The sequence below is a fragment of the Piliocolobus tephrosceles genome, chromosome 7, assembly GCF_002776525.5.
Source record: "Piliocolobus tephrosceles isolate RC106 chromosome 7, ASM277652v3, whole genome shotgun sequence".
NCBI lineage: Eukaryota > Metazoa > Chordata > Mammalia > Primates > Cercopithecidae > Piliocolobus > Piliocolobus tephrosceles.
Window position 1 is genome coordinate 98643447 of NC_045440.1, and position 26944 is coordinate 98670390.

The window sequence follows — 26944 nt, forward strand, 5'->3', positions numbered from 1 at the left end:
ATATCATTTAACTTTTATTGCTACAACCCATGGCACTATAAAATATAGCATGAACTGCATAACAATACCTAAGTCAACAACAGACCATATATCTATGACGGTTGTCCCATAAGATTACAATACTATATTTTTACTATACCTTTTCTGTTTTTAGATACACAAATACCACTGTGTTACAACTACCTGCAGTACTCAGCACAATAACATGCTGTACAGGTTTGCAGCCTAGGAGCAATAATAGCCTATACCATACACCTGAGGTGTGTACTGGCTATACCATCTAGGTTTGTGTAAGTATACTCTATGATATTTGCATAACAACAAAATCATCTAAGATGCATTTATCAGAATATGTCCTTGTTGTTAAGCAATGCATGATTGTATTATACACCACATTTGAAACAAGCATGTGGCAGGTAAGAATGAAAATTAAAAGTATTAAAAAACAAGTATAGGCCATGCATGGTGGCTCATAACTGTAATCTCAGCACTTTGGGGGGCCAAGGCAGGCAAATCGCTAGAGCTCAGGAGTTTAAGACCAACCTGGGCAAAGTGACAAAACCTTGTCACTACAAAAAAAACACAAAAATTTGGCCAGGCGCGGTGGCTCACTCCTGTAATCCCAGCACTTCGGAAGACTGAGGCGGGCGGATCACAAGGTCAAAAAATAGAGACCATCCTGGCTAACACGGTGAGACCCCGTCTCTACTAAAAATACAAAATATTAGTCAGGCATGGTAGTGGGCACCTGTAGTCCCAGCTACTCGGGAGGCTGAGGCAGGAGAATGATGTGAACCCAGGAGGTGGAACTTGCAGTGAGCCGAGATCGCACCACTGCACTCCAGCCTGTGTGACAGAGCAAGACTCTGTCTCAAAAAAAAAAAAAAAAAAAAAAAATTGCCAGGCATGGCAGCATGTGCCTGTAGTCCCAGCTACTCAAGAGACTGAGATGAGAGGATTGCTTGAGCCTGGGAGGCAGAGGTTGCAGTGAGTTAAGATCACACCACTGCACTCCAGCCTGGGCAACAGAGCCAGACCCTGTCTCAAAAATAAACAAACAAAAAAAACCACAAGTATAGATTTCTGAATTTGGAGTGTCTCCTAACCTCCTGTAATCATATGCAACATTTTGTATATGTGCATTCTTTTTCCACACTGGAGGCATGAAGATTTGATAACATTTACCAGCAAGTCAGTTGGCCCAAAGAAAGGTTAAGAGTTAAAGCAACTGTTTCAATTATGGAAAAATATACAGTATTCTTGATATTTACTCACCAGAAATATCCATGAATGCACGATCCCATAATTCACCTACTGTATAACATTCTGCAGAAGTGATGTTGACTGAAAGAACGATATCGTCTTCAACATATTTTAATATGAGATTATTTATCACAATGTTTACATTATTTACAACTCGTCTAATCAGACTCTGCACATAACCTATAAAATAGAAAAAAAAGATTTTAATTAGCCACAAATCTCTCAGTAAATAATTATTTCTTAAAATGTTATTGAACTTAATGTATGAGAAAGGTGGGTATTATTTAGCATATTTCCCAAAGAGAAACTAAAGTTCAGATAGGTTAAAAGGTTTGCCAAAGTGACACAGGTAGTAAGTAGCAGATCCAGCCCAACAAATGTAATTATCAAGAAGTTCTATAGTGAAGTATTCACATAATAAGAGAAACCACAAAGACCATATATATTTTTGATAACATAATACTAGATCCCATACAATGATTATCCTATACTTCAAGTACTTTGATTTTTGCTTATTGTATTATGTAAATATTTTCCAAAATGAAACAATGTTACTAAATGCTGATTATACAGTATATTAAAAGACGGGCTTCTTTAAGCTTAAGCTTCTTTTTAAACCAGCTACCATCAACTCTTCCTAGTTTAGCCATAAAAATATTTAAAAGTTATGCCTGGGATAGAGGAAACATGACCATCATAATGAATTCAACTCTATTTACTTACTAATATTTAATGTTAAAATAGAGTAGAAGGGAAAATATGAAGAAGAAAATGTAGACAGGAAGAGTTAAATAAATATTTTTTAAATACTACCATGAAGAAGACAGAAAAATGAAAAAACGAAAGTATGGAAGGAAGGAGAATGTATAAAAGTAGAATAAGAACACAGGGAAATAGAAACAGAAACAGAAATACTAGTTAACTCAAAACACTAAAAGTAATTAATGAACATTCTATTTCTTCATGGCTTGCTTAGAATCTCCAAATTTTTTCTTTTAATTTCATGTTACCGTGGAATACTTCATAATCTCACTTACGTTTCTCACATAAGTGTGTACATGGATACATTATTCAGTAATTTAGTTAAAAATATAAATAACACTTTATAAAAAGCATTTTAAAAGCCAGGAGAAAAAAAAATTAATCTTTTCCACTGTAAAAAGCTAACTAAAAGGTAATGCATTTCCACTATTAAAGGAAACTACTTAAAAGGTAATTAAAATTTTAGCTATTTCATGAAATAACCATATGGTTGTATTCTTTAACCCAGAATTTTACTGGACAAAACAGAATCAACTTCTGTCAGCAACTGACATTGTTAACACCTATACTAAAGCCTGCTGGGAGAAAGCTTATTTAAATCTATTCAACCATAACATGTTTGCAAAACCCAACTCCTTCATTCATTCCCAATGATGCAAATAGGAGAGAAATGTAATACAACTTAGATTCCAGGTTTTCTCCTATATTGAAACTATTAGCAGCTTTTAGAGTACCAATTATCACATGCTATAAAATTAACATTCAAAATATTAATAGATTTAAAGTAACAATTACTATTTCATGAGTAGATGCTAAAATAATTCTTAACAAATGTGACTTCCAAAAGAAATTTTAAGTATCAACATTTTAACCTTAGAATGTACATAACCCCGTATTATTACTACTCAATGCAGATTTTTAAAAATAAAAATAGGGCCGGGAGCGGTGGCTCACGCCTGTAATCTCAGCACTTTGGGAGGCCGAGGCAGGCGGATCACGCGGTCAAAAGATGGAGACCATCCTGGCTAACACGGTGAAATCCCATCTCTACTGAAAATACAAAAAAATTAGCCAGGTGTGGTGGCGGGCGCCTGTAGTCCCAGCTACTCAGGAGGCTGAGGCAGGAGGATGGCGTGAACCCAGGAGGCGGAGCCTGCAGTGAGTCGAGATCGCGCCGCTGGCACTCCAGCCTGGGCGACAGAGCAAGGCTCCGTCTCAAAAATAAATAAAAATAAAAATAAAAATAAATACGTTTCCAAGAAGTCAAGTGAGCATGACTAATATTGGTTTCTCTATTTCTCAAAAACCTGTCATGAATAGGGAACTGTTTGTTTTGTTTTGTTTTGTTTTTTTGAGACAGAGTCTCTCTCTATTGCCCAGGCTGGAGTGCAACACGATCTCGGCTCACGGCAACCTCCGCCTCCCGGGTTCAAGTGATTCTCCTTCCTCAGTCTCCTGAATAGCTAGGATTACAGGCACGTGCCACCACGTCAGGCTAATTTTTGTATTTTTTTAGTAGAGATGGGGTTTCACCATATTGGCCAGGCTGGTCTCCATCTCCTGACCTCGTGATCCGCCCACCTCAGCCTCCCAAAGTACTGGGATTGCAGGCATAAGCCACCATGCCCGGCCAATAGAGTACTCTTAAAAACCACATAAGCGTTCATGAGTTTTTATTATCTTTAAAACAGTATTGAAAATAGCACAGAAATATAATGCAAAGTAATAGAAACATAAAATACGTATTTTAACTGATAGAACACTACTGATGGATTGTTCATCTTTTTAAAAATATTTTCTGGCTGGGCATGGTGGCTCACACCTATAATCCCAGCGCTTTGGGAGGCTGAAGCAGGCAGATCGTTTGAGCTCAGGGGTTCAAGACCAGCCTGGGCAACATGGTAAAAACCCGTCTCTACAAAACTACAAAAATTAACTGGGTGTGGTGGCATGTGCCTTAGTCCCAGTTACTCGGGAGGCTAAGGCAGCAGAATCGCTTGAGCACCAGAGGCGGAGGTTTTGGTGAGCCAAAGTTGCACTATCACACTCCAGCCTGGGTGACAGGCGTGAAACCCTGTCTCAAAATAATATATATTTTTTTCTTTCCATTTTGTATTATAAAACTGACATACAAATTGAGACGAATAAGCCAATTCACCAAAGTAAAAGAAACAAATATCAAAACAACTACTTCTGTAGAAGACTATTTCTATTTCCTTATTAAAAATGCAATGTCAAAATAAGTAACAGAAACTTATCAGTGGAATAAATGACACACTGTCTCTATAATCCCTCAAAGTAACTTGCTTCTACGCAAGCTACAAGATAGTGTCAAGCAGATCTAACAGCTCTCATCACTCCATACTTAGAGACTCCCTGGAACTGTATTTGTTCAAATAACATAATAATCATCCAGGTCTACTCCACAAGCATCTGAAAATGGAAAGTCACACTAAGGATGAGAACCTACAAGATGTAATATTAGATGGCTCTAAAACAGCCTGCTGCTTATCAACCTTTCTCCAGAAATTCTTATTATCTACCTCTCCCCATACCTCATATAACCCCTTCTTCCAAACATACATCTATGTCCACAGGACCAGTTGAAAACACTAAATTTTCACTAACTTTGCTCATGTTCTTCCTCCTTTTTAGAATACTTTTTGTCCATTCACACTTCTTGTTCAGGTGCAGTATAATTTTCCTCTGCCTTATATTGTCTTCTCCAATGTCCTCCATCCTATACCTCAACATTAAAGAGAAATGCCTCTATGACTTTTCTTGGGCTTATGCTACTATTAGTCATTTGCTTGTGTATATGTTTGGTTATCTTCTCTGATAAACTGTGAAATCCTAGAGAAAAAAGATTATATCTTATTTATTTCTCTGATAGTCTTAAATGGCATGTATCAAAATTTTTTGGTTACAAAGAGACACCATCTGCAATTGATTCATCTTGATGTGGTCACTGGGAAGCCAAGTTGCTCATAATCAGAAATTTCCATGGTTGATGACTTGGTTACAGTACATAAAAACATCTTAGTCAAGTTTTTGGTGTAAAATTTATTTGAGCATTATGTAGCATCAGATAGGACATTTATGCTCAAATGGTTAAAGGTAAAATAAGTTCTTTAGAATGTTCTTGTCTTTTATGAAATGCTGAAATTGTTTCAAAATAAAAAGTTTGTTAAAAGGGCAAGAATAAAAAATCTTTATTGTCAATGTTATATAGACAGGCCCAATAAAATATTAATTAAAAACATTTATCAGATTTAGTAACTAGATAATAATTGTGGGCAATTACTGTAGGAGCTAAAAAAAAAACAGATGTGAGTTGGTGATACTATATTATTTAAGATGATCACAGAAGTTCTAGACAATGAAATAAAGGGAAAAAAGAGAAATTAGTGTATAAGTATTGCAAAGGAGGGAAAAAAGTCATTTCACAAAGATGACAGTACTTTTTACATAGAAGTTCCAAAAGAAGAGACTAAAAAATATTGAATACTGGTCAGCTAACAAAATACAAAAATTAGCTTTCCTATACAAAAAAGTGATAAAAAGAAAATGGTAAAAATGGAAATCCCAATTAGCAATAAAATGTATGAGATAGCATTTTCCACCTATAAAAGTTTAAGAGATGTTTTTTAATAATAAAAAAATAGCATTGGACTAAAAATGTGATTGGAATAAAGTATTGTTACAAACTTTTCACCAAGTAATTTAGCCATTTTATGCCGAAAACCTTAAAAGTGCTCACAGATTTTGACTCTATAAATTGGAAAGGATTTTTCCTAAAGAAATAAGCAGAGGTGTATGCAAAGACTTACCTACATATGTTTGCTAAAGCATTTTACAAAACTAAAAATAACAAATAACCTAAATATCAAACCAAAAAAAAAAAAAGGACTGGTTGAATAAACTGTAGAAGAGTTATACAACAGGATTGTATGCCATTGACTGAAATAACAATGTAAAAAATATGAATGGCCTGGAAACACGTTTTTGGCATAACAGTAAATGAAAAATTTAGGTTACAAAAAATTGTGTGTGTGTGCATATGTGTGAATGTGTGTGTGTAAAGGAAGAAAAGACTCTCTAAAAGGTTGTACACCACAATGTTAACCGATTTCAGTTCTGGGTAAGATAAAGTAAGCACTCCACCCTGTCTTTCCCAGTGACTGCAGCCATAAAACCTGGAGAGAATGTATGGAGCAGCTACTTCAGAGCTCTGAAAAAGTAAATAGTAGGCATGAGATGGGAAACAGAAACAAAAAACAGAGTGACCAAAGAAAAACAACAAATGAAATGGCAGGTGTAAATTCAAACACATCAATAATTATAATTTAATCACATTGTGGTCAGAGAGAATGATACATGATACTGATGCTTTGAAATTTCTCAAGACTTCCTTTTCAGCCAAGTCTTTGTTAATATCTGTAGATACTCAATGTGTGCATCAAAAGAAATGTATACTGTCTTACGTGCCTAGTGCAGAGTTTACATGTGTCTACTAAAACAAAATTTTTATATCCAATGATCTAATTTAGGGATTTTTTTTTCCTGATTGATTTATGACCTTTCAAAGTCAGATCGTTAGGTACATACAAAGTTAATGTGTATTTTCTGGAGAACTATATCTTTTATTATAATTTAGTATCTTTATTACCTATTTCCATTAATGTCTTTTGTCTTTAATTTTCTTATTTTTGCCTCATTTTCATACAAAGATATAGATTTATTTTTGGCTACTATTTGTCTCTTATATTATCTCCCATACTTTCATTTTTGATCTGTCTTGCCTCTGTTTTATGTGTGTGTTCAGAAGCCATACACACCTGCACATGACAACTCCCTCCTTTTAGTGCCCAACAGATATTACTTGTGGTTCATTAGAGCTCATCTTCCTTTGGTTTTGTACTGTGGTTGATAGTTTAATACAAAACTTCCTTTGGTTTTGTATTGTGGTTGATAGCTCCTATCCTAAACAGTTAATTCTTTGAGGGCAAAAATAGCCTTCAATGAGCTGTTCTAGCATATTATTCACATAGTGATACACATTTAGGGAAATAAGCAGCCTGTCTCCACTAAGCAATACTTTGAAATTCAGTCAAATTAAAATGAAATAAAGGCTCTCTAATGACCACATTTTCTGTAATAAAATATAAACATCAGCTATCTTGAAGGTTATTCACAAAATAATAGTTTGAAGCATAATCCATTTAAAAATGGATTGATACATTAATAAGAAAGAACACCTGTATGGCAGAGAAGCAGCTATCCATCAATAATTTGTGCTCCCACTTCAGGCATGTGGAATTGCTACTGAGATTTAACTTCTAAGTCATAAGTAATAGCCCTGCAAATAGTTTTCCTCAGAGGAATATGCATCACTTCCAGCCTGGGGATATTAAGAAGCAGATAGGTCTTTTCCAGGCTCTTTCTTCCTGAAAAGGCTGAAAGCAGCAGAATCCAAAGTCTGGCCTAAAAGATAGCAGAGTCTCAAGATAAAAGTAGCTTGGGCTTGGCGCAGTGGCTCACACCTGTAATCCCAGCACTTTGGGAGACCAAGGTAGGCGGATCACCTGAGGTCAGGAGTTCAAGACCAGCCTGGCCAACATGGTGAAACCCCATCTCTTCTAAAAATACAAAAATTAGCCAGGAGCAGTGACACACACTGGTAGTCCCAATTACTCATGAGGATGAGGCAGGAGAATCACCTCAACCTGGGAGGCAGAGGTTGCAGTGAGCCAAGATCATACCACTGCACTCCAGCCTGGGTGACAGAGTGAGACTCCACCTCAAATAAATGAATGAATGAACGAATGAATGAATGAAGCTTGGATTCCTGGTAGAACACTGCTTTGAACCGGTACATAAAAAAATAAAGCTTCTATTGTGATAAGCCGCTAAAAATTAGAGGTTACTTTGTCTACCAGCTAACATTATCTTAACCTGTATAATTTGTCACTGTTGCTTTTAAAAAAAAAAAAAAAGGCAAATAGGAAATGTTTGTGGTATCTCCTATAACAATTAACTATCAATTTTGACTCAGGTTCTTGAACAGTTGGAATATTCTTAAATTATTTAACATATCTTCCAACTATTACTAAACTCTCTTCAATAGTATTTTCAGAAACCAAGCCCTAAAAGGCCAAGATAGCAAGCATTTAAGCACATACACACAAACACAAACTATGTTCTCTATTTCATATTCAATATTTTCTACTGGAAATAGAAAAATCTAAGTAAATGACTATTAATTTAGTAATGTCTCTCCATGTACACCAAAATATCTGAATTTTTATTTTCTCATTCACAAAGTAGGCTAGATCAAAGGCTTAAGTGGGCCTATGGATAGACTTCAGCAAGTATGTGAAGTTATAAGCAAATTTTCAATATGCATATGTGGCACTTTTCTTTTAACAGATTTCCAATGATCTATGACCTAGAAATGACTGACCACTATACCAGATAACTTGAGATAACTTCTTATTCCAAATTTCAGTGACCATAAATCTAATTACGCAAGCCTGAGGAAAATTCTGCATGATTTTGTATGGTTCAGACATGTAAATGACTATTACGAACCAGATGTCACTGTAGATTAGGGGCCAGCAAAAGAAGGCCTGTGCCATCTGGTTTTATAAATAAAGTTTTATTGGAACACAGCCACATTCATAATTTTATTAATCATCTATAGCTAGTTTCATGCTACATGAGAAGAGACAGCTGTGACAGCACATATCACTTGCAAAGCCTAAAATATTTACTGACTGACCCTTTACAGAAAATGTTTGCTAACCCCTGTGCTAGATGATGACAATCAAAGATGACTAAGTCACAGCCAGGCACAGTGGCTCACACTTGTAATCCCAGCACTTTGGGAGGTCGAGGTGGGCAGATCACCGGATGTCAGGAGTTTGAGACCAGCCTGGCCAACATGGTGAAACCCCATCTCTAATAACAATACAAAACTTAGCTGGGAATGGTGGCAGACGCTTGGAATCCCAGCTACTCGGGAGGCTGAGGCAGGAAAATCTCTTGAACCTGGTGGGCGGAGGTTCCAGTGATCCAAGATCATGCCACTACACTCAAGCCTGTGCGACAGAGTGAGATTTCATCTCGGAAAAAAAAAAAAAAAGCCTAAGTCATATCTTCTCACCCAGTGGGCAACACGGATTTTAGTTTAACTGTACCCTAAATATTTCTATTAAAGTGTGTGGTAGAGAAATTATCTCTACCATGAAAGAACTGTAATATGATTCCGAAGCAGGATATGGCTGCCAAAAATTAGTCCTCAAATAACCGTATGACTTAACCGTTAAATAACAAAATGATTTACCATTGTACACACACACACACACACACACACACACACACACACTGAGAAAAAGAGAAAGGAAAAGGAAAGAGATAATTATATGACAATACCAAGACAGCTGAAGCTATACAATGGAACATAAAATTTGTCTCTGAGCTTCCTCTAGCAGGCAAAAAAAGTAGGGATTTTTTTTTTTAAACGAGTAACTACTTCGAAAAAAATAACAGTTAATTAAGAGATGATGAAAAAAACTAAATGACTTTAAACTTTTTAAAAAATTAAAATAACTTAAATTTTTCAAAAATTAAAATGTCCTTTAAAGCCATTTTAGAGACATGTAGAAACAGCCCAGCAACTGAAGTTTTTTATAAAGTACTTCAATAAAAGTGAAGGGTATATAATTCAGAGAGTACAGAACTGAGTAACCCAGGTATCCAGTTTAGAAGTGGTCTCATTTTACACTGAAATAAAATGCAGAAGGCACTGAAGAAGCATGCATGCATGCATGAATGAATGAATGAATGCAATACACTTAAACTCTCTAAGTAGAAACTGTCAGCATGTCTTACAGGAGGTACTAAGCCCACAATTTAAAACTTTACTGTTATTAATAAACAGTTATTAATGACAATATTAATAAGCTGTTATTAACAGTAAAGTTCTTGGCCTATATAACATTAACTGAAAGAAAATGTTTGCTTCAAATCAGTCAGATCCAAACTCTTAACCCTCGCCCAGTAAGAAATATTACATTGTAACCCAGCACAAGTACATACATTCATATACTTTCTTGAAATATTATTAAGTTTTAATATAAGCAAACATGCTATGTGACTTTCTATTCAATGCCATATAGTTTTAAATGCTTGCCATGACCCACTAAAGTGTTTTAACAATAAACTAACTGGTCAGGATCCTTGGTTTGAAAAAGACTATTCTAGATGCCAAGAACAGAGATTGCCAAGCAGATGCTGGATGTTATATTCTTTTCCTAATAGAGAACCACCTATTCTTCAAAAGATTAAAACAACTGTCTATTGCCAACAGGAAAACCTCTCAAAAATCATCTCTGGATTTATACAAATGCCCAAACTGCAAAACTGTAAACACAGATGCTGGGAGAAATAACCTCCCCACAAAATTTCAAAAGCAGGAATTTATCTCTACCATGAAAGAACTGTAATTAATATAATTCCCAAGAAGGATAAGGTTGCCTGAAAAGACTCCTCAAATAACCATACGAGTTAACCTTTAAATAATGACATGATTTACTATTATCCAACTGGATTCTCAAATTATCCCTTTTTTTGTTACTTTTGGCAAAATTAAGTTTAGCTGCTCCGCCACCCAGTTACTGGCCAACAGCTTCAGTTACTTCTTAACTGTGATTTATGTCAGCGTAAAAGAGACTATGAGGCCTCCTGTTAGGTAAAGGTAGAAAGGCACATGCTAATCTAAAAACTACCTCAAGTAGTTCAGGTAGAACACAATTCTGTTAAATGCTACTAAAAACAGGATGTTTTAGGACGGGCGTGGTGGGTCACATCTGTAATCCCAGCACTTTGGGAGGCCTAGGCGGGTGGATCACGTGAGACCAGGAGTTCAAGACCAGCCTAGCCAACATGGTGAAACCCCGTCTCTACAAACATTAGCTGGGCATGGTGGTGCAGCTACTTGGGAGGCTGATGCAGAAGAATTGCTTGAACCCAGGAGGCAGAGGTTGCAGAGAGCTGAGATCACACCACTGCACTCCAGCCTGGGCCACAGAGTGAGACTGGGTCTCAAAAAAAAAAAAAAGAATGTTTTATGTTATATTGATGATTTCATGTTTTGTGCCACAAAAATAGGCCAATTCTCCCAATTCTGAATAACAGTCTAAATTCTAATACAGACAATAAAGAATCATTAAAAGTCTGGGACCTATTTTGAGTACATGCAGGTTACCCCATAGAAGGTTACTATGAAATCAACAATTGACAACAGCTTTAATTTTTTTGTGTTTTCTTAGGAAAAGCAAAATATAAAACAAGCCAACAATTAAACCTACAATTGATTATTCTTTGCCAGGACATTGAGAGAGAGAGACCTCAATGCTTCTATACACAAGCTGCTATAGAACTCTTAAGAAAATATGTAATCATAAATTTGGAGGGACAAAAGGATTGCCCGTTTAAAAAGAACATTTACAGTTTAATTCATAATTTAATTTAATTTCTCAGGATTTTTCACAAGGAGTTATTAAGAAAAAGTTTTAAAAATTCTGGAACCATCACACAACTCTAAGCACAAATAGAAACATTTAGAAGTAATACATCTTCTGACACCTTTTCCAGCTTATAACAATTAATCTATCCAGAATCCAGATGGATAACAAAGACCTGTTAAATAGAGTTCTGAAGAACACAAAGCATCAGTACTAATGTCACTATAGACTAGTTAACAGTGTTCAATTCAAATGTAACTTAGGACATGTATTTGAAGGAAGGGGTCTATAAAATGATATACCTAATTCTAGCCTTTTACAAGTAAGTGGTGCCAAAAGACTGCCAAAAAGTAATGAGAGGAGCAGAAAGCTTATAAAACTTCGGCACAGAAAACAACTATATATCAATGTCTAATATATCTCACAAAAATAGGAGTCACTAATAAATAAAATCAAAACAGAAGTGACTGATAAACAACTCCTAACTGTAAAAAGGCAGCAATACATCTTGGCCACAGAGCTGACATGTGATGATCAGTTTTTTTCTTTAAATGTTTACGAAGAAATATGCAACCCACTACTGTCCCACCTAAATAAAAACTTCAGGAAATAAAAGAGATGATATATAAGGTCTGTTTCAGTTACAAAATTCTGCGATTCCATTAGTGAATTTTAGCACTTCCAGAAACTCAGAATAATCTAGTGTCTTTTCTCTGTTATCAAGACACAAGGGGAACAAAGAGACTGTTAGTCTTTTGCTTAAACTGTAAGAAAGAAACTCAAAGAACAACTTACTGCAAAAGAGGATCAAAATTTGAATGAAACCCATTTGTGAAGGCTCTAGACCCAATTTGTTCTGAAGTCACACACAAGTACACATGCACATACAGCTTAAAAGTTTTATTATACTAAAAATATATATTCTACAAAGGACTAAAACAATGATCAATTTTTTTTTTTTTTTTTTTTTTTTGAGACAAGAGTCTCACTCTGTCACCCAGGCTGGAATGCAGTGGCACGATCTCGGCTCACTGCAACCCCTGCCTCCCGGGTTCAAGTGATTCTCCTGTCTCAGCCTCCGGAGTAGCTGAGATTACAGGTGCATGCCACCACGCCCGGCTAATTTTTGTATTTTTAGTAGAGACATGGTTTCACCATGTTGGCCAGGCTGGTCTTGAACTCCTGACCTCAAGTGATCCACCCACCTTAGCCTCCCAAAGCACTGGGATTACATGCATGAGCCACTATGCCCGGACAAAAATTGAAATTTGATTTTATCGATCCCGTTAGAAGTTACCTGGTGGTAAGTCAGGATCTGTAGGAGCAGCCTGCTGAATTCTCCGTGGTTTGATTGATGATTTTGTGTTCTCAGTAGTACTACGGTTTGTGGAATTAGAACCACAGCTTTCATGGTCATCCTATTTTTATTTTAAAGAAAGAAAAAGAAAACCATCAATCATATTCAACAATTAAGAAAAAAAATTTTAATATATGCAGTTTATGGTAGCCACAGGAGAAAGATCAACATAATTTTATTTTTAGCTCTAAAAACTACATAACCAATTTTCATAATTTGCATTCTCAAACAGCATTTAAAAAAATTAATAACTAGTAGTTTAAAACTATAAATTCTTCTTTCTTTAGCTGATATCAAAACAAACTACTTGACAGTCTCCAAAGAATTCTTATTTATGGCTCTAGCAAAAGAAAAAATTACTTAATGAAAGCTTTTAAACAACATCCATCTCTATGTAAGTGCAAAATAAATAAAAAGGTTCTTAATTTTTCCCCTATTTGTTGTTTATATGTTAAAACACTATTTTCAATCCAAGCTATCTTGGTCATCTTTAATGATTAATCTTAATCACTCTTATAATCCTCTCCATCCTACTAAACAATGTATACTAAATTATCATTCATGTTAGGTATAAGTTTTAACTGGGTTTCAATATGAGTAACAGAAACAAATAAATTATATGTATTTTTGAAATTTATCCCTTTATTTATAACTGCAAATGAGTACTTTTTTCCTGTCCTGATTCAACATTTATATAATGCTCTTACATGCCAATTGCTGGATTTACAAGGATAAATTAGATATATTTATCTTTGTAACCTGTCCTTAGGGACTTCACAATCTATCAAACACATATATAACTAATTCTACAACAGCAATACTTTTGTTTGTTTTTAAGTAATAAGGAGCATAAAAAGAGTCATTCTGTTTGGAAGAACTAGAAAGATCAGGCCATTCAAAATTAAATGTGGAAATGTTTTAGGTTTAGACGGGGGCTAAATGAGGTGTGGAGGGAGGAACCATAAGTAAAAGCAAAACAGTATCAACATATGTAGCACATATAAAGAATGATGATTAGTCAAATAAGGCCAGAGTATACAGTATCTAAGATGGAAGAAGTTAAAGGCACAGATCTTTCAATAAAAATGGGGTAATGTTAACAACTATAGAGATATTCTCAGTCCTCATTCTAGTTGGCCTGTTTTAGGATTTGGTAATTAGGAGGAGGCTGCCACTAACCTATTAGAAAGGAGATTTAGCAGTTCCCAGAGAGAGAGAGAATTGGGAGCAGTAAATGAGTAGCTCAGAGTGAATGAGAAATTACAGTGGGGTCAATAAAAATAAACTGCTCTTTCACAAAGATAGGCATTACAAAGAGAAAATAGGTGGAGTAGTAACATGAGGGAAAATCATCTGGCAACTAACTTCTTATTCCTTTTTTGAGGATAAAAGAATACATTTTTGCTTGAAGTAAAAATGCATATGTGGAGTGAGAGATCAAAGATACCAATTTTACAAAGGGTAGCTGAGAGTGCACTGCGTACCATGAATTCATTAATCAATAATAACACTATTTTATAGTGATGAATAATCATCACTAGTTTACCAAACTAACAGGGTACTAGAGGCAAATAAGAATGATAATAAGACCTCTTTAAGAAAATTTTTATTCACTATCACACTAAGAGAAATATACAATAAATGATGTTTTACAAAATAGCATGGCTTCAGATGGTAGTGATACATTAGAAAAAAGTTTGTTTGAAACTTCATACAAACAAAAAGACTTGCAACCATAAACAACAGTGAAAATTTTCTCACAAACTTATGTTCATTTTAAGTTAATGAAAAACAAACACCACAGGTTTCATTCCACAAAATAACTTTACTATTCAATCTTCATAAAGATACCTTCTGTCATTTGGGGGATGTTACGGTCTTAAATACCAAAAGACTACTACCGTGAATAAAGCCTTACTGTAATTACTTTTAGTTCAACTTAAATCCTTAAAAATGTCCACAGTCATACACTTCTGCACAACATTAACATTGAAAGCACATTATTAATTTTTGAAACATATGGTTGTCTCAAAAGCCCAGAAGTAAAACATGTTCATTAAAGAGATGTGAAAAAGTTCCAAGTGAACTGCCAAAACTAGCATAATTATGAAAATATTTAACACTGAAACCATCTGAAATCACATACTGTATATAGATTATGGTGATGTCATAATAAACATTCCAGCCAAAATGCACTAAAACTACTGCAGTCCAATAAATCTGGCATATGTGAGATGACAAACATTTTAAAGCAAAAGAAAGAACAAGTTATTTTTACTCTATTTTTAAAAAATTATTAGCAGCAAAATGGGATTAAATGAAAAGGATGAATTTTCAAATTTTTGTAAAAAAAAAAAAAAGTGAATAAACCTTCCCTGCAAACTACATGTATTTATTATTCAAAAGAAAAACAAACTAAATAACCTTATTTGCCTAAACAAAATTTATTTTAAAAACCTGAAATTTTTGTGTGCTCAAAAAATGAGCATTAATCATGGTACTCACAGGAATATATACTATAAACCAAACATTACCAAACACGTAAACACTTCTTTCTTAATCATGGTTAGGAAACTTTGACAATGTATACACTATAATTAGAAATTAATCCTTTCAATGATTTGAACTTGTTTTCATTTCAATTACATTTTAGTCGTATCAAATAAAAGTGAGTTTCCATTCAAATCATGCCCCAATCAAATTAAATAAAAATAAAGCCAAATAAGAATAATTATAATATTTACTATTAAGACTGAAATTATTTCCATTAGTTTTGAATTCATCATCTGCTTTTAACCAGTAGGCATCGCTGTGGACTATTACACAGTTTTCATTCATTGAAAGCTTTAATTACTAATAAAAGAAACTCTGTTCTCAAAAATACTAGCTAAAATATTTTAAGATAATTTTTAACACCAAACACATTACAGTTATATCTTATTTAGGTTGCAACTTTTTCCAAAATGTCTGGTAAGTATATTTCATGGCCAAAGAATGTTTTCTCTTGGGGACCACATAGCTATTTCTGAAAATACTGCCATTTGCTCCTCATGAAACAAGCAAGAATGTCATTTCCTTACAAAAGTTCCTAACAGAGGAAAAATGTGTGGCAAACACTGCATGTAAATAGACCATTACTTTCATACTGACAGATCATGAGTTCATGTTGCACACTTTTCTCCCTGTCCCTCATAGGGCTAGGCAACCAAAACTAGAAAACCATCAACTCCCAGATTCACAATAGTGTGAATAAAATTGAGAATAAAACTGAAAACAAGTAACTAAATTATTCAAGTCCTTGTCTAAAATTACAGAGCAAGAAGTTAAGATGCAGGAAAGAGCTGAAGAAGGAGAAAATGAATAGTGAAACTAAGAGGTGATGTACTTTATGCTCAACCCTGTGGCACCAAACTTCGCAAGCAGAAAAGAACTAAGACTCACCTGTCAACTCTGGTCACCAAAAGGGCTTAGAAATGAACTGCTACAAGGTTCTTAGGAACATTCACCTCTATCCTCTCCAGTAGCAAGTACAATGATAACTGCCAGATGCAATAAAGAATCTCTGAGAGTAACACTGCACACTTCAATGTCAGAAAGCTAAATAAAGTCATTTACTCAAAGGTACACTTGGAGAGCACAAGAGAGAGCCAGGGAAAACACATTCACTAAGTTTCATGGTAAAAATAGAAATCTGACTCAACTCTACCTTAAGAGCAATATTTAAAACCTTAGCTTTAGTCATAAATATATATATATATATATATATATATATACACACACACACACACACACACATATATAGATATCAAGCATGCTTAAATAAAGAGGAATGTATGACACCAATCTCTTCACACATCAACTTTAGTCCACAAGGGAGGCTGCTTCCATCTTCTCTCCTATCAAGAGTAGAAATCAGGGGTTATGATAGGCTGGAAAAAGGAAAAAGAAATGACCCTCCCTTGTATTATTTTCACTTGATCATCTCAAAGGAAGATATAACTAACCTGAATGACTAAAAGCTGAACATTCATTGGGCCCATTTTAATAATAAAGGAGATCACTGTACTCACTGTGAACACTTCTGTGTGCTTTCCTAATCTCTTCTCTTCTAATCTCTGAGACCCATGCTACGTAGTAAAAGGACCATAGCCATTTTCCCAGATGACTCAACCATTAGCCATCTCTCCTCTTCCTTCTTTTCACCCACATAGCCCCTGACCCATGATATTGCTCCAGCCACAGAACGATCAAACTATTAAACTATGCCAGAACATCTATCAGAGAAATAGCAAAACATGTTAGGAAAAATTTGTTCTTTATTGCTACCTATGACATTCCTTTCCTTCATATTGGTGGGTGTGTATCAGATTGCCACCTCCCTCTCCCATTTTTAAACAATAGAATTGAAACTGTGAGATCCACTCGAAGATTTAGAAGGTGAAATAGGCAGAAATTCAGGGAGGAAAAAAAAAAAGTAAATACAGAACTACCCTAGTCTAAACCACATTCTACCATCTAATTTTTACCAGAATTCACTGGGGGGAATTGGGTTATTGAACAGATCCATTTAACTGTACTTTGTTTTCTTGTATACTACTTCCCTCAGCAACAGATGTCCGAGCAAAGTAAAGTATGTGTTAGGCACCTCAGGAAAAAAAAAAAGTAGTAAAATAGAAGATATCTTTATCTAAGTATTTTACCTATTTACTCAAATAACAAAACCTACGTATACATTAAAAAGTTAGTAATTTAAGAGTTAATCAGGCCAGGCATGGTGGTTCATGCCTATAATCCCAGCACTTTGGGAGGCAGGTGGATTGCCTGAGGTCAGGAGTTCGAGACCAGTGTGGCCAACATGGTGTAACCCTGTCTCTACTAAAACTTCAAAAAAATTAGCCGGGCGTGGTACTGTGCACCTGTAATTCCAGCTACTTAGGAGGCTGAGGCAGGGGAATCGCTTGAACCAGGGAGGTGGAGGTTACAGTGAGCCAAGATCGTGCCACTGCACTCCTGCCTGGGTGACAGAGAGAGACTCCATCTCAAAAAAAAAAAGGAGTTAATCAGTGATTATATACATCACAAAGAAAAAAGAAATAGCAGTTCCCTTTACTGAGCACATGTATATATATATGTATATACCATGCAGCAAGTATTTCAAGGATAAGAAAAGTAGGGCTTCTCTTAAGAAAAGTGGAGCATAGGCATAAACTAAAAATAAAATTGTTAGCCCCCAAAACTATCTGAATGGACCCCCCCCCTCAAGCCATGGGCATTCCAAACTTAACCTTGAAAACTACTTCAGGCTATGATGGGAGTGGGAGGTTAGACATGCCTCATTATACCCGCCTCTCTTTGAAATTCAGGCACAACTGACCTGTATTAACATTAAAACAGAAATCTTAAGACTTTTTGTAGCAATAAGACACCAAATTCCACCCTGACTCCAGTATTACATCACATGACAGATCACAGGCCCTGAAAGAAATGAAAGTATAACCCTTATACATATTTTGAAATGGCCCTACAAAGCTGTCTCTTGTGGGGAAAAATCTATATTCTGTAAAGAATCCCTTTCCCTTTCCAGGCTTTTCTCTGATGCAGGAGAGAATTAACTAAGAGTCTGGCACCTTTTTAAACGTGATTAAGAAACATTTACAATCTGTTCTTTCTGAAGCCTGCTACCTGGAAACTTCATGTGCATAATAAGAAATTTGTTCTCCATAATTCCTTATCTTAACTCAGACATTCCCTTCTGTGAATTCCAGGTCTTTAGATAAATTCTTTCAACCAATTGCAAATCTTTGATTCCACCTATTACTTGGAAGCCCTTTCCTCCTCACGTTGTCCTGCTTTTCCAGACCAAACCAATGTACATCCGATATATATTGATTGACGTCTCATGTCTCCGTAAAATGCACAAAACCAAGGTGTAGCCTGACCACCTTGGGCACCCGTTATCAGGACCTCCTGAGGTTTGTCCTTAACCTCGGCAAAATAAACTTCTAAATTGAGACTTGTCTCAGATACTTTTTGGTTTACAAACAGAAAGAAGGCAGAGATGGATGAAAAAGAGACAAACAGAAAAAATTTTGTAACACTTTCAATATGTCACATACTGCTAAAGACATTATGTTCATATCTCTCTTAATCCTCCTAATCAACTCTATGAATGCAAGAATATCCTCATTTTATAGATGAAGAAACTAAGGCATAAAGAGATTACATGCTTCAAAATCACACAGCTATTAAATGCCTAATCCTAACCACTTTGCCCTACTGCCTCCCTATGAGGAAAAGGTAACTGAGAAGTACAATACTGTATTAACAACCCATCCTTTCCTAACCTATCCAACCTAACCTTTCCTTATCCTGAGAAAGGAAAAATCAGAGTGAAATTGAGTAGTCAGGAAAACATCACAAAGAACAAGAGATTTGAAAAGATTGTGCCCTGCAGGAATGAAAAAGGAAAGGTTGAACAAGAAAGGTAACATGCCTTACTGAAATAATGGATGGCCCAATTTAGGTTAAATAGAGAGCAGTGAAATATCAAGCTGTAAAAAGAAACTAGGGCAAATGGCAGAGCGCCTATTCGTCCAAGAAATTTAAACTTTATTCTGTATATTAAACAAGCCAATGAAACTTATGAATGAGAGAATAATAAGATGAAGCATTTCATTTAGGAAGAAGACTCTTCTGAGTATTTAGCCAAGAGCAAAAGCAGAAACATCAGCAATAGATTATTATAAAAGTTTAGAAATTAAATAATGAGGGAAGTAGCACTGAGAAAAAAAATTTTTATGTGAGCACCTCAAACTGAACAAGTCTAAAACAAAACTCATAACTCTGCAACTGATTCAGCCCCTTTTTCCCCTTCTCCCATTGTTTCCCCCAAAATCCTGCCCTTTATTCCCTAATTCAGTTAATGACACTATTATCTTCTCAGTCTCCTAAGAAAGAAGAATATACGCCCGTCTCGGCCTCCCAAAGTGCTGGGATTACAGGCTTGAGCCACCGCGCGAGACCATCCTGGCTAACACAGTGAAACCCCGTCTCTGCTAAAAAATACAAAAAACTAGCCGGGTGTGGTGGCGGGCGCCTGTAGTCCCAGCTCCTCGGGAGGCTGAGGCAGGAGAATGGCCTAAACCCGGGAGGTGGGGCTTGCAGTGAGCTGAGATCCAGCCACTGCACTCCAGCCTGGGCAACAGACCGAGACTCTGTCTCAAAAAAAAAAAAAAAAAAAGAAAGAAAGAAGAATATAATGTAACTTTTACGTCTGCTCTAACATTGCAAATTGATGCTAATGAGGTTTGCAAATTTCAGGACAGAAAAACAGATGCTTGACCATGAGTCATATAGGATGACACTACTCTCTAAGCTCTACACTACCCAGGAAATTACCAACTGATTTTTTTTTTTAAGATCTGATATTTAAGGTAAAATGGTAAATTCAATTTTTTTTTTTTTTTCCTGAGACAGGGTCTCACTCTATCACTCAGTCTGGAGTACAGTGGCACAATCTCAGCTCACTGCAACCTCCACGTCCCGGGTTCAAGCAATTCTCCTGCCTCAACCTCCCGAGTAGCTGGGATTACAGGTGCGCGCCACCACGCCCAGCTAATTTTTGTATTTTTAGTAGAGACAGGGTTTCGTCATATTGGCCGGGTTGGTCTCGAACTCCTGACCTTAAGTAATCTGCCTGCCTCGGCCTCCCAAAGTGCTGGGATTACAGACATGAGCCACCGTGCCCGACCTAGTACATTCAATTTTTGATAGGTAGTATTTCTAGTAAACGTATGACATACAATTATATATGTGTACAGGAAAGCTGAACGTGTACTAGAAGAGATTGAAACGGAGATCAGTTATATAAAGATTTAGGACTCATTTAAAATACAAGTGATGTACAAGTGATATTTGAAGTAGGGCTTTGTAGCATGTTCCTGTAATCCCAGCTACTCAGGAGGCTGAGGGTGGAGAACTGCTTGAACCCAAGAGTTGGCAGCCAGCCTGGGCTACATAATCAGATCCCATCTCTTAAAAAAAAGTTATATTTGAAGCTTTTAGATTTCCAATAAAAAGAAAAAAGGATTTATACTTCTGATAAAGGCTGACTAGATAAAAACATTGAGGATGGGGGAGGACAAGAAACACTAGCAATAACATAAAAAAGAGAAAAATTTTAACCAGGCTCAAAGCATTAGCCAGATTGAGTAAGACACATCACCATGCAAAAGATGCAAAACCTGGCAGATAAGGAATAAAGAGAACTCAAAATGGTCACGTAAGACGGGAGACTGTTACCAAGCTCGACACTTAAAACCAGTAATAGAGTGAAGCCCCAATTTTGAAGGAGGCAGAAAAAACTTACTGCCAACCGCTGATTAGAATTAACATACTGAAGAATGCATCAGAATCTCTCAACAGCAAAATTAAGCAGAAGAAAGAATTAGTGAGACTGAAAACAGGCTATTTGAAAATACACACAGGAGACAAAAGAAAAAAGAATAATAAAGACTGAAACACACCTACAAGATCTAGAAATAATACTCAATGACATGATAGTTTGAACAATAAATACAGAATGCAGGAGAAAATTAAAAAATAAAATGTGAGAAAAGAAGATAATGTAGACAGTCAGTGAAGAGGAAACCTATAGATAATATATGTCTTTGAAGGGGAGTACCAGAAAAACAAAAAAATTAACTTTTACTACTTATTTTATTTACTTCTGTACCATCTGAATTATTTTGCAACAAGCATTACTTTCATGGCAGCCATAAGAAGTCAAATACTTAATCTCATGCAGTTGTAGTTTCAGTAAGTATGAAATTAAGACTGTTCTAGAAAACTCAGGATATAATTCCCAAACTGTACTATAATACAAATAAAGAATTACAGTTTTCACAGAAAAATTTCATGCATCCATTCCAAAACACTTCAAAATATTTGACTGGATAGAAAATTCCTTAGTACCTTAAGATGTTAATAACCTACTAACAGGATATAACAAATCACGTATTTTAAGATAATCAAAGAACTAAAAAAAATTTCATGGGGCCAAGTGCTTTGGTTGACGCCTGTAATCCCAGCACTTTGGGAGGCTGAGGCAGGAGGACTACTTGAGCCCAGAACTTCAAGACAAGCCTAGGGAACACGAGACCCAGTCTCTACCAAAAAATTAAAAATTAAAAAATTAGCTGGGCATGGTGGTGCATGCCTATAGCCCTAGCTACTTGGGAAGCTGTGGCGGGGGGATCGCTTGAGCCCAGCAGTTTGAGGCTGCAGAGATCTGTGACTGTGCTACCACACCCCTGCCTATGTGGACAGAGCAAGACCTTGCCTAAATTTTTTTTAAAAAAACTTTTTTAATTTAAAAAATGTTTTTTAATTTAATTAAAACAATTAGAAATTCATGGAAAAGGGAGCAAGAGAATTTTTTTCACATGTATTTAGAATCTTTTTAAAAGTAAACTATATGCGCTCTCAAGTTTTCTGCCAATACTCTTCCAATTTCCTTCTCAAGTTCAACACACCAAATATAACAACCTCTCTTAGGCCATTCTGAATATAATTTCCAAGAACCATAACCCTGAATAGTAATGATAATTTACTCAGTAATAGCAGATCATTCTGTCATTCTCAGATCAATCTACTGTGAAGTCTAGACATGTGTAAATACCTGTGTATACAGATGCATACATAACAAATTATTAGAAAATGTATATATATACACGCATACTCTAATAATTTATTAGATACCTACATACTCTAATAATTGACAAATGTCATTATTAACTTGTACTTGTGTCTCAAAATCACAAAATGACTCCTTTTCTTTTGAGAGACGCTCTCATTCTGTCACCCAGGCTGGCAGTGGTGTGATCACAGCTCACGGCAGTATCAACCTTCCGCGCTCAATCCATCTGCCTGCCTCAGCCTTCAGAGTAGCTGGGACTAAAGGCGTGTGCCACCAAGCCCAGCTAATTTTTGTATTGTTTTGTAGAGATGGGGTTTGACCATGTTGCCCCAGCTGGTCTCTAACTCCTGGGCTCAGGCAATCCACCCACCTCAGGCTCCCAATGTACAGGGATTACAGGAGTGAGCCACCATACCCAGCCTGACTCCATTTATTTAAGGGCTCAAATTATGTAGGTATTATGTTATCAAAATATCTGCTAATTTAACACTGAATAATACTTCATCTTTCTTGTGTGTTTCTACATAAAGCCAAAGTAAATATACACAATAACTATCTTGTCTACACTGAAAATGTCAACTCCTTGACATCAGTAACTGTAAGCTTTCTAAATTTTAGCAATTATCAACATGCAAATTCCTATAACAATCTAGAAAAATATATATATATAATTTTTAAATTATTTTATGCTTTTAATTTTAATCAAATTAAATGTCACTTTTAAATGATCATATACTTTAAAATAAGAGTAGGCAAACTTTCTATAAAGGGCCAGACAATAAATATTTTAGGCTTGCAAGTCATTTAGGCTTTATCAAAATAATATGGTTTGGCTCTGTGTACCAATCCAAATCTCATCTAGAATTGTAGTTCCCACACATCAAATGAGGGACCTGCTGGGAGTGAGTTCTCATGAGATCTGATGGTTTTTAAAGTGTGGCATTCCCCCCACCCCTGCTGCCACATAAGATGTGCCCTGCTTTCCCTTTGCCTTCTGCCATAATTGTAAGTTTTCTGAGGCCTCCCCAGCAATGCAGAACTGTGAGTCAAACGTTTTCTTTATAAATTACCCAGTCTCAGGTAGTTCTCTATAGCAGTGTGAAAACGGACTAATACATGCAACTTCTCAATTCTGCCACTGAAGCATGAAAGCAACCAAACACAGTATTTATACAAGTAAGAGTGGCTGTGCTCCAAAAAACTGTTATTTACAAAAACTGGCAGTGAGCCCATGGGGCATACTTTGATTACCCCTACACTAAATCATCTGTCTTTATAAAACATTTACAGAATAAACTATAAAACCTATAAATGCTTTGTAACCTAATGATTTCATTATAAAAGGCAAAAAGTTCAGACCACAAATATGTCTGAATTATAAGAAAATCTATAAAACAGCTAGGGAAGAAAAAAGTACAAAATTTATGCTTGGCAAAAGTACTGCAAAGAAGACAAGGTATTTCTTCAGTTATTCCTTAACAGTTCTAATGAAAGACTAAAGGGTTAATAAAAGAAAGAAAAGGAAAGGAAGTATCTGTAAGAAAATGGGCTGAAGAAGATTCCAGAGGCTCAAGGGAGAAGAAAAATATAAGTATTTCTGAAAATAAATAATATATGTAAGAGCTACATAATATAAAATGTTTTTCCAAACATATGCAAAAGTAAAAGTCAAAATCTAGCCAATATGATAAAGATCTAAAAGTGTCATGGGAAAACAACGGGAGCATGGGAGGAAAAAAACAGAAAATATCTTCTAATCATATGTAATTCCAAAACAACAAACTCCAGGAGTATTCAGTGTATAAGAAGAAAAGAATGTATTTCAGATAAATTTGCAGTAAAGCACAAAAGAATTTTCTCAATAGTACTTTTGATGCCAATTGAGATTTTAAAGATTTTAAGAATTGAAGTAAAGGATACGAGGGTTAAATTATACATGATAATACTAGCAAAAATAATACTTACAGATTCTTGTTGTTGTTCTTGTTGTTGTGTCCAAGGCATTCCAAAATTTATGGATTTTTTTAATTATACTTTAAGTTCTAGGGTACAAGTGCACAACATGCAGGTTTGTTACATAGGTATCACGTGCTATGTTGGTTTGCTGCACCCATTAACTCATCATTTACATTAGGTATTTCTCCTAATGCTATCCCTCCCCCTGCCCCTCAAACCACGACAGGAGAGGGATATGATGTTTCCCACCCTGTGTCCAAGTGTTCTCATTGTTCAATTCCCACCTATGCACGAGAACATGCGGTGTTTGGTTTTCTATCCTTGTGACAGTTTGCTCAGAATGATGGTTTCCAGTTGCATCCATGTCCCTGCAAAGGACATGAACTCATCCTTTCTTAAGGCTGCATAGTATTCCATGGTATATATGTGCCACATTTCTTAATCCAGTCTATCATTGATGGACACTTGGGTTGGTTCCAAGTCTCTGCTATTGTGAATAGTGCCGCAATAAACACACATGTGCTTGTGTCTTTATAGTAGCATGATTTATATTCTTTTGGGTATATATTCAGTAATGGGATAGATGGGTCAATTCCTCAATGATCTAGAGCTGGAAATACCATTTGACCCATCTATCCCATTGCTTCCACAATGGCTGAACTAGTTTACACTCCCATCAGTAGTGTAAAAGCATTCCTATTTCTCCACATCTGTTGTTTCCTGACTTTTTAATGATCACCATTCTCACTGGTGTGAGATGGTATCTCATTGTGGTTTTGATTTGCATTTCTCTGATGACCAGTGATGATGAGGATTTTTAAGTGTCTGTCCTTTGCCCATTTTTTGATGGGGTTAAGTTCTTTGCAGATTCTGGATACTAGGCCTTTGTCAGAGAGGTAGATTGCAAAAATTTTCTCCCATTCTGTAGGCTGAATGTCCACTCTGATGGTAGCTTCTTTTGCTGTGCAGAAGCTCTTTAGTTTAATTAGATCCCATTTGTCAATTTTGGCCTTTGTTGCCATTACTTTTGGTATTTTAGTCATGAAGTCCGTGCCCGTGCCTATGTCCTGAATGGTATTGTCTAGGTTTTCTTCTAGGGTTTTTGTGGTTTTAGGTCTAACATTTAAGTCTTTAATCCATCTTGAATTAATTTTTGTATAAGGTGTAAGGAAGGGATCCAGTTTCAGCTTTCTACTTATGGCTAGCCAGTTTTCCCAGTACCATTTATTAAATAGGGAATTCTTTTCCCCATTCCTTGTGTCAGGTTTGTCAAAGATCAGATGGTTGTAGATGTGTGGTGTTATTTCTGAGGCCTCCATTCTGTTCCATTGGTCTATATGTATCTGTTTTGGTACCAGTACCATGCTGTTTTGGTTACTGTAGCCTTGTAGGATAGTTGGAAGTCAGGTAGCGTGATGCCTCCAGCTTTCTTCGTTTTGCTTAGGATTGTCTTAGCAATGCAGGCTCTTTTTTGGTTCCATATGAAGTTTAAAGTAGTTTTTTCCAATTCTGTGAAGAAAGTCATTGGTAGCTTGATGGGGATGGCATTGAATCTATAAATTACCTTGGGCAGTATGGCCATTTTCACGATACTGATTCTTCCTATCCATGAGCATGGTATGTTCTTCCATTTGTTTGTGTCCTCTTTTCTTTCATTGAGCAGTGGTTTGTAGTTCTCCTTGAAGAGGTCCTTCACATCCCTTGTAAATTGGATTCCTAGATATTTACTCTCTTTGTAGCAAATGCGAATGGGAATTCACTCATGATTTGGCTGTCTGTCTGTTACTGGTGTATAGGAATGCTTGTGATTTTTGCACATTGATTTTGTAACCTGAGACTTTGCTGAAGTTTTTCCTCAGTTTAAGGAGATTTTGGGCTGAGACAATGGGGTTTTCTAAACATACAACCATGTCATCTGCAAACAGGGACAATTTGATTTCCTCTTTTGCTAATTGAATACATTGTATTTCTTTCTCTTGCCTGACTGCCCTGGCCAGAACTTCCAACACTATGTTGAATATGAGTGGTGAGAAAGGGCATCCCTGTCTTGTGCCGGTTTTCAAAGGGAATGCTTCCAGTTTTTGCCCAATCACTATGATATTGGCTGTGGGTCTGTCATAAATAGGTCGTATTATTTTGAGATACGTTCCATCAATACCGAATTTATTGAGAGTTTTTAGCATGAAGGGCTGTTGAATTTTGTCACGGGCCTTTTCTGCATCTGTGGAGATAATCATGTGGTTTTTGTCTTTGGTTCTGTTTATATGCTGGATTACATTTATTGATTTGTGTATATTGAACCAGACTTGCATCCCAGGGATGAAGCCCATTTGATCATGATGGATAAGCTTTTTGATGTGCTGCTGGATTCAGTTTGCCAGT

At 36.0% G+C, this 26944-nt stretch overlaps 1 protein-coding gene across 5 annotated transcripts in view; it reads right to left on the reverse strand.

The window, feature by feature from the left end:
- Window positions 1–26944, reverse strand: part of LOC113224964 (vacuolar protein sorting-associated protein 13B-like) — a 118204-nt gene that overhangs the window by 32262 nt on the left and 58998 nt on the right. For all 5 annotated transcript variants that reach the window (XM_026454968.2, XM_026454967.2, XM_026454969.2 and 2 more), the window contains exons 4-5: window positions 12850–12970; window positions 1276–1443 (exon numbers count right to left, since the gene is read on the reverse strand). In XM_026454968.2, the coding sequence (XP_026310753.1) occupies window positions 1276–1443; window positions 12850–12970 (289 nt within the window). The remainder of the gene's footprint in view (window positions 1–1275; window positions 1444–12849; window positions 12971–26944) is intronic.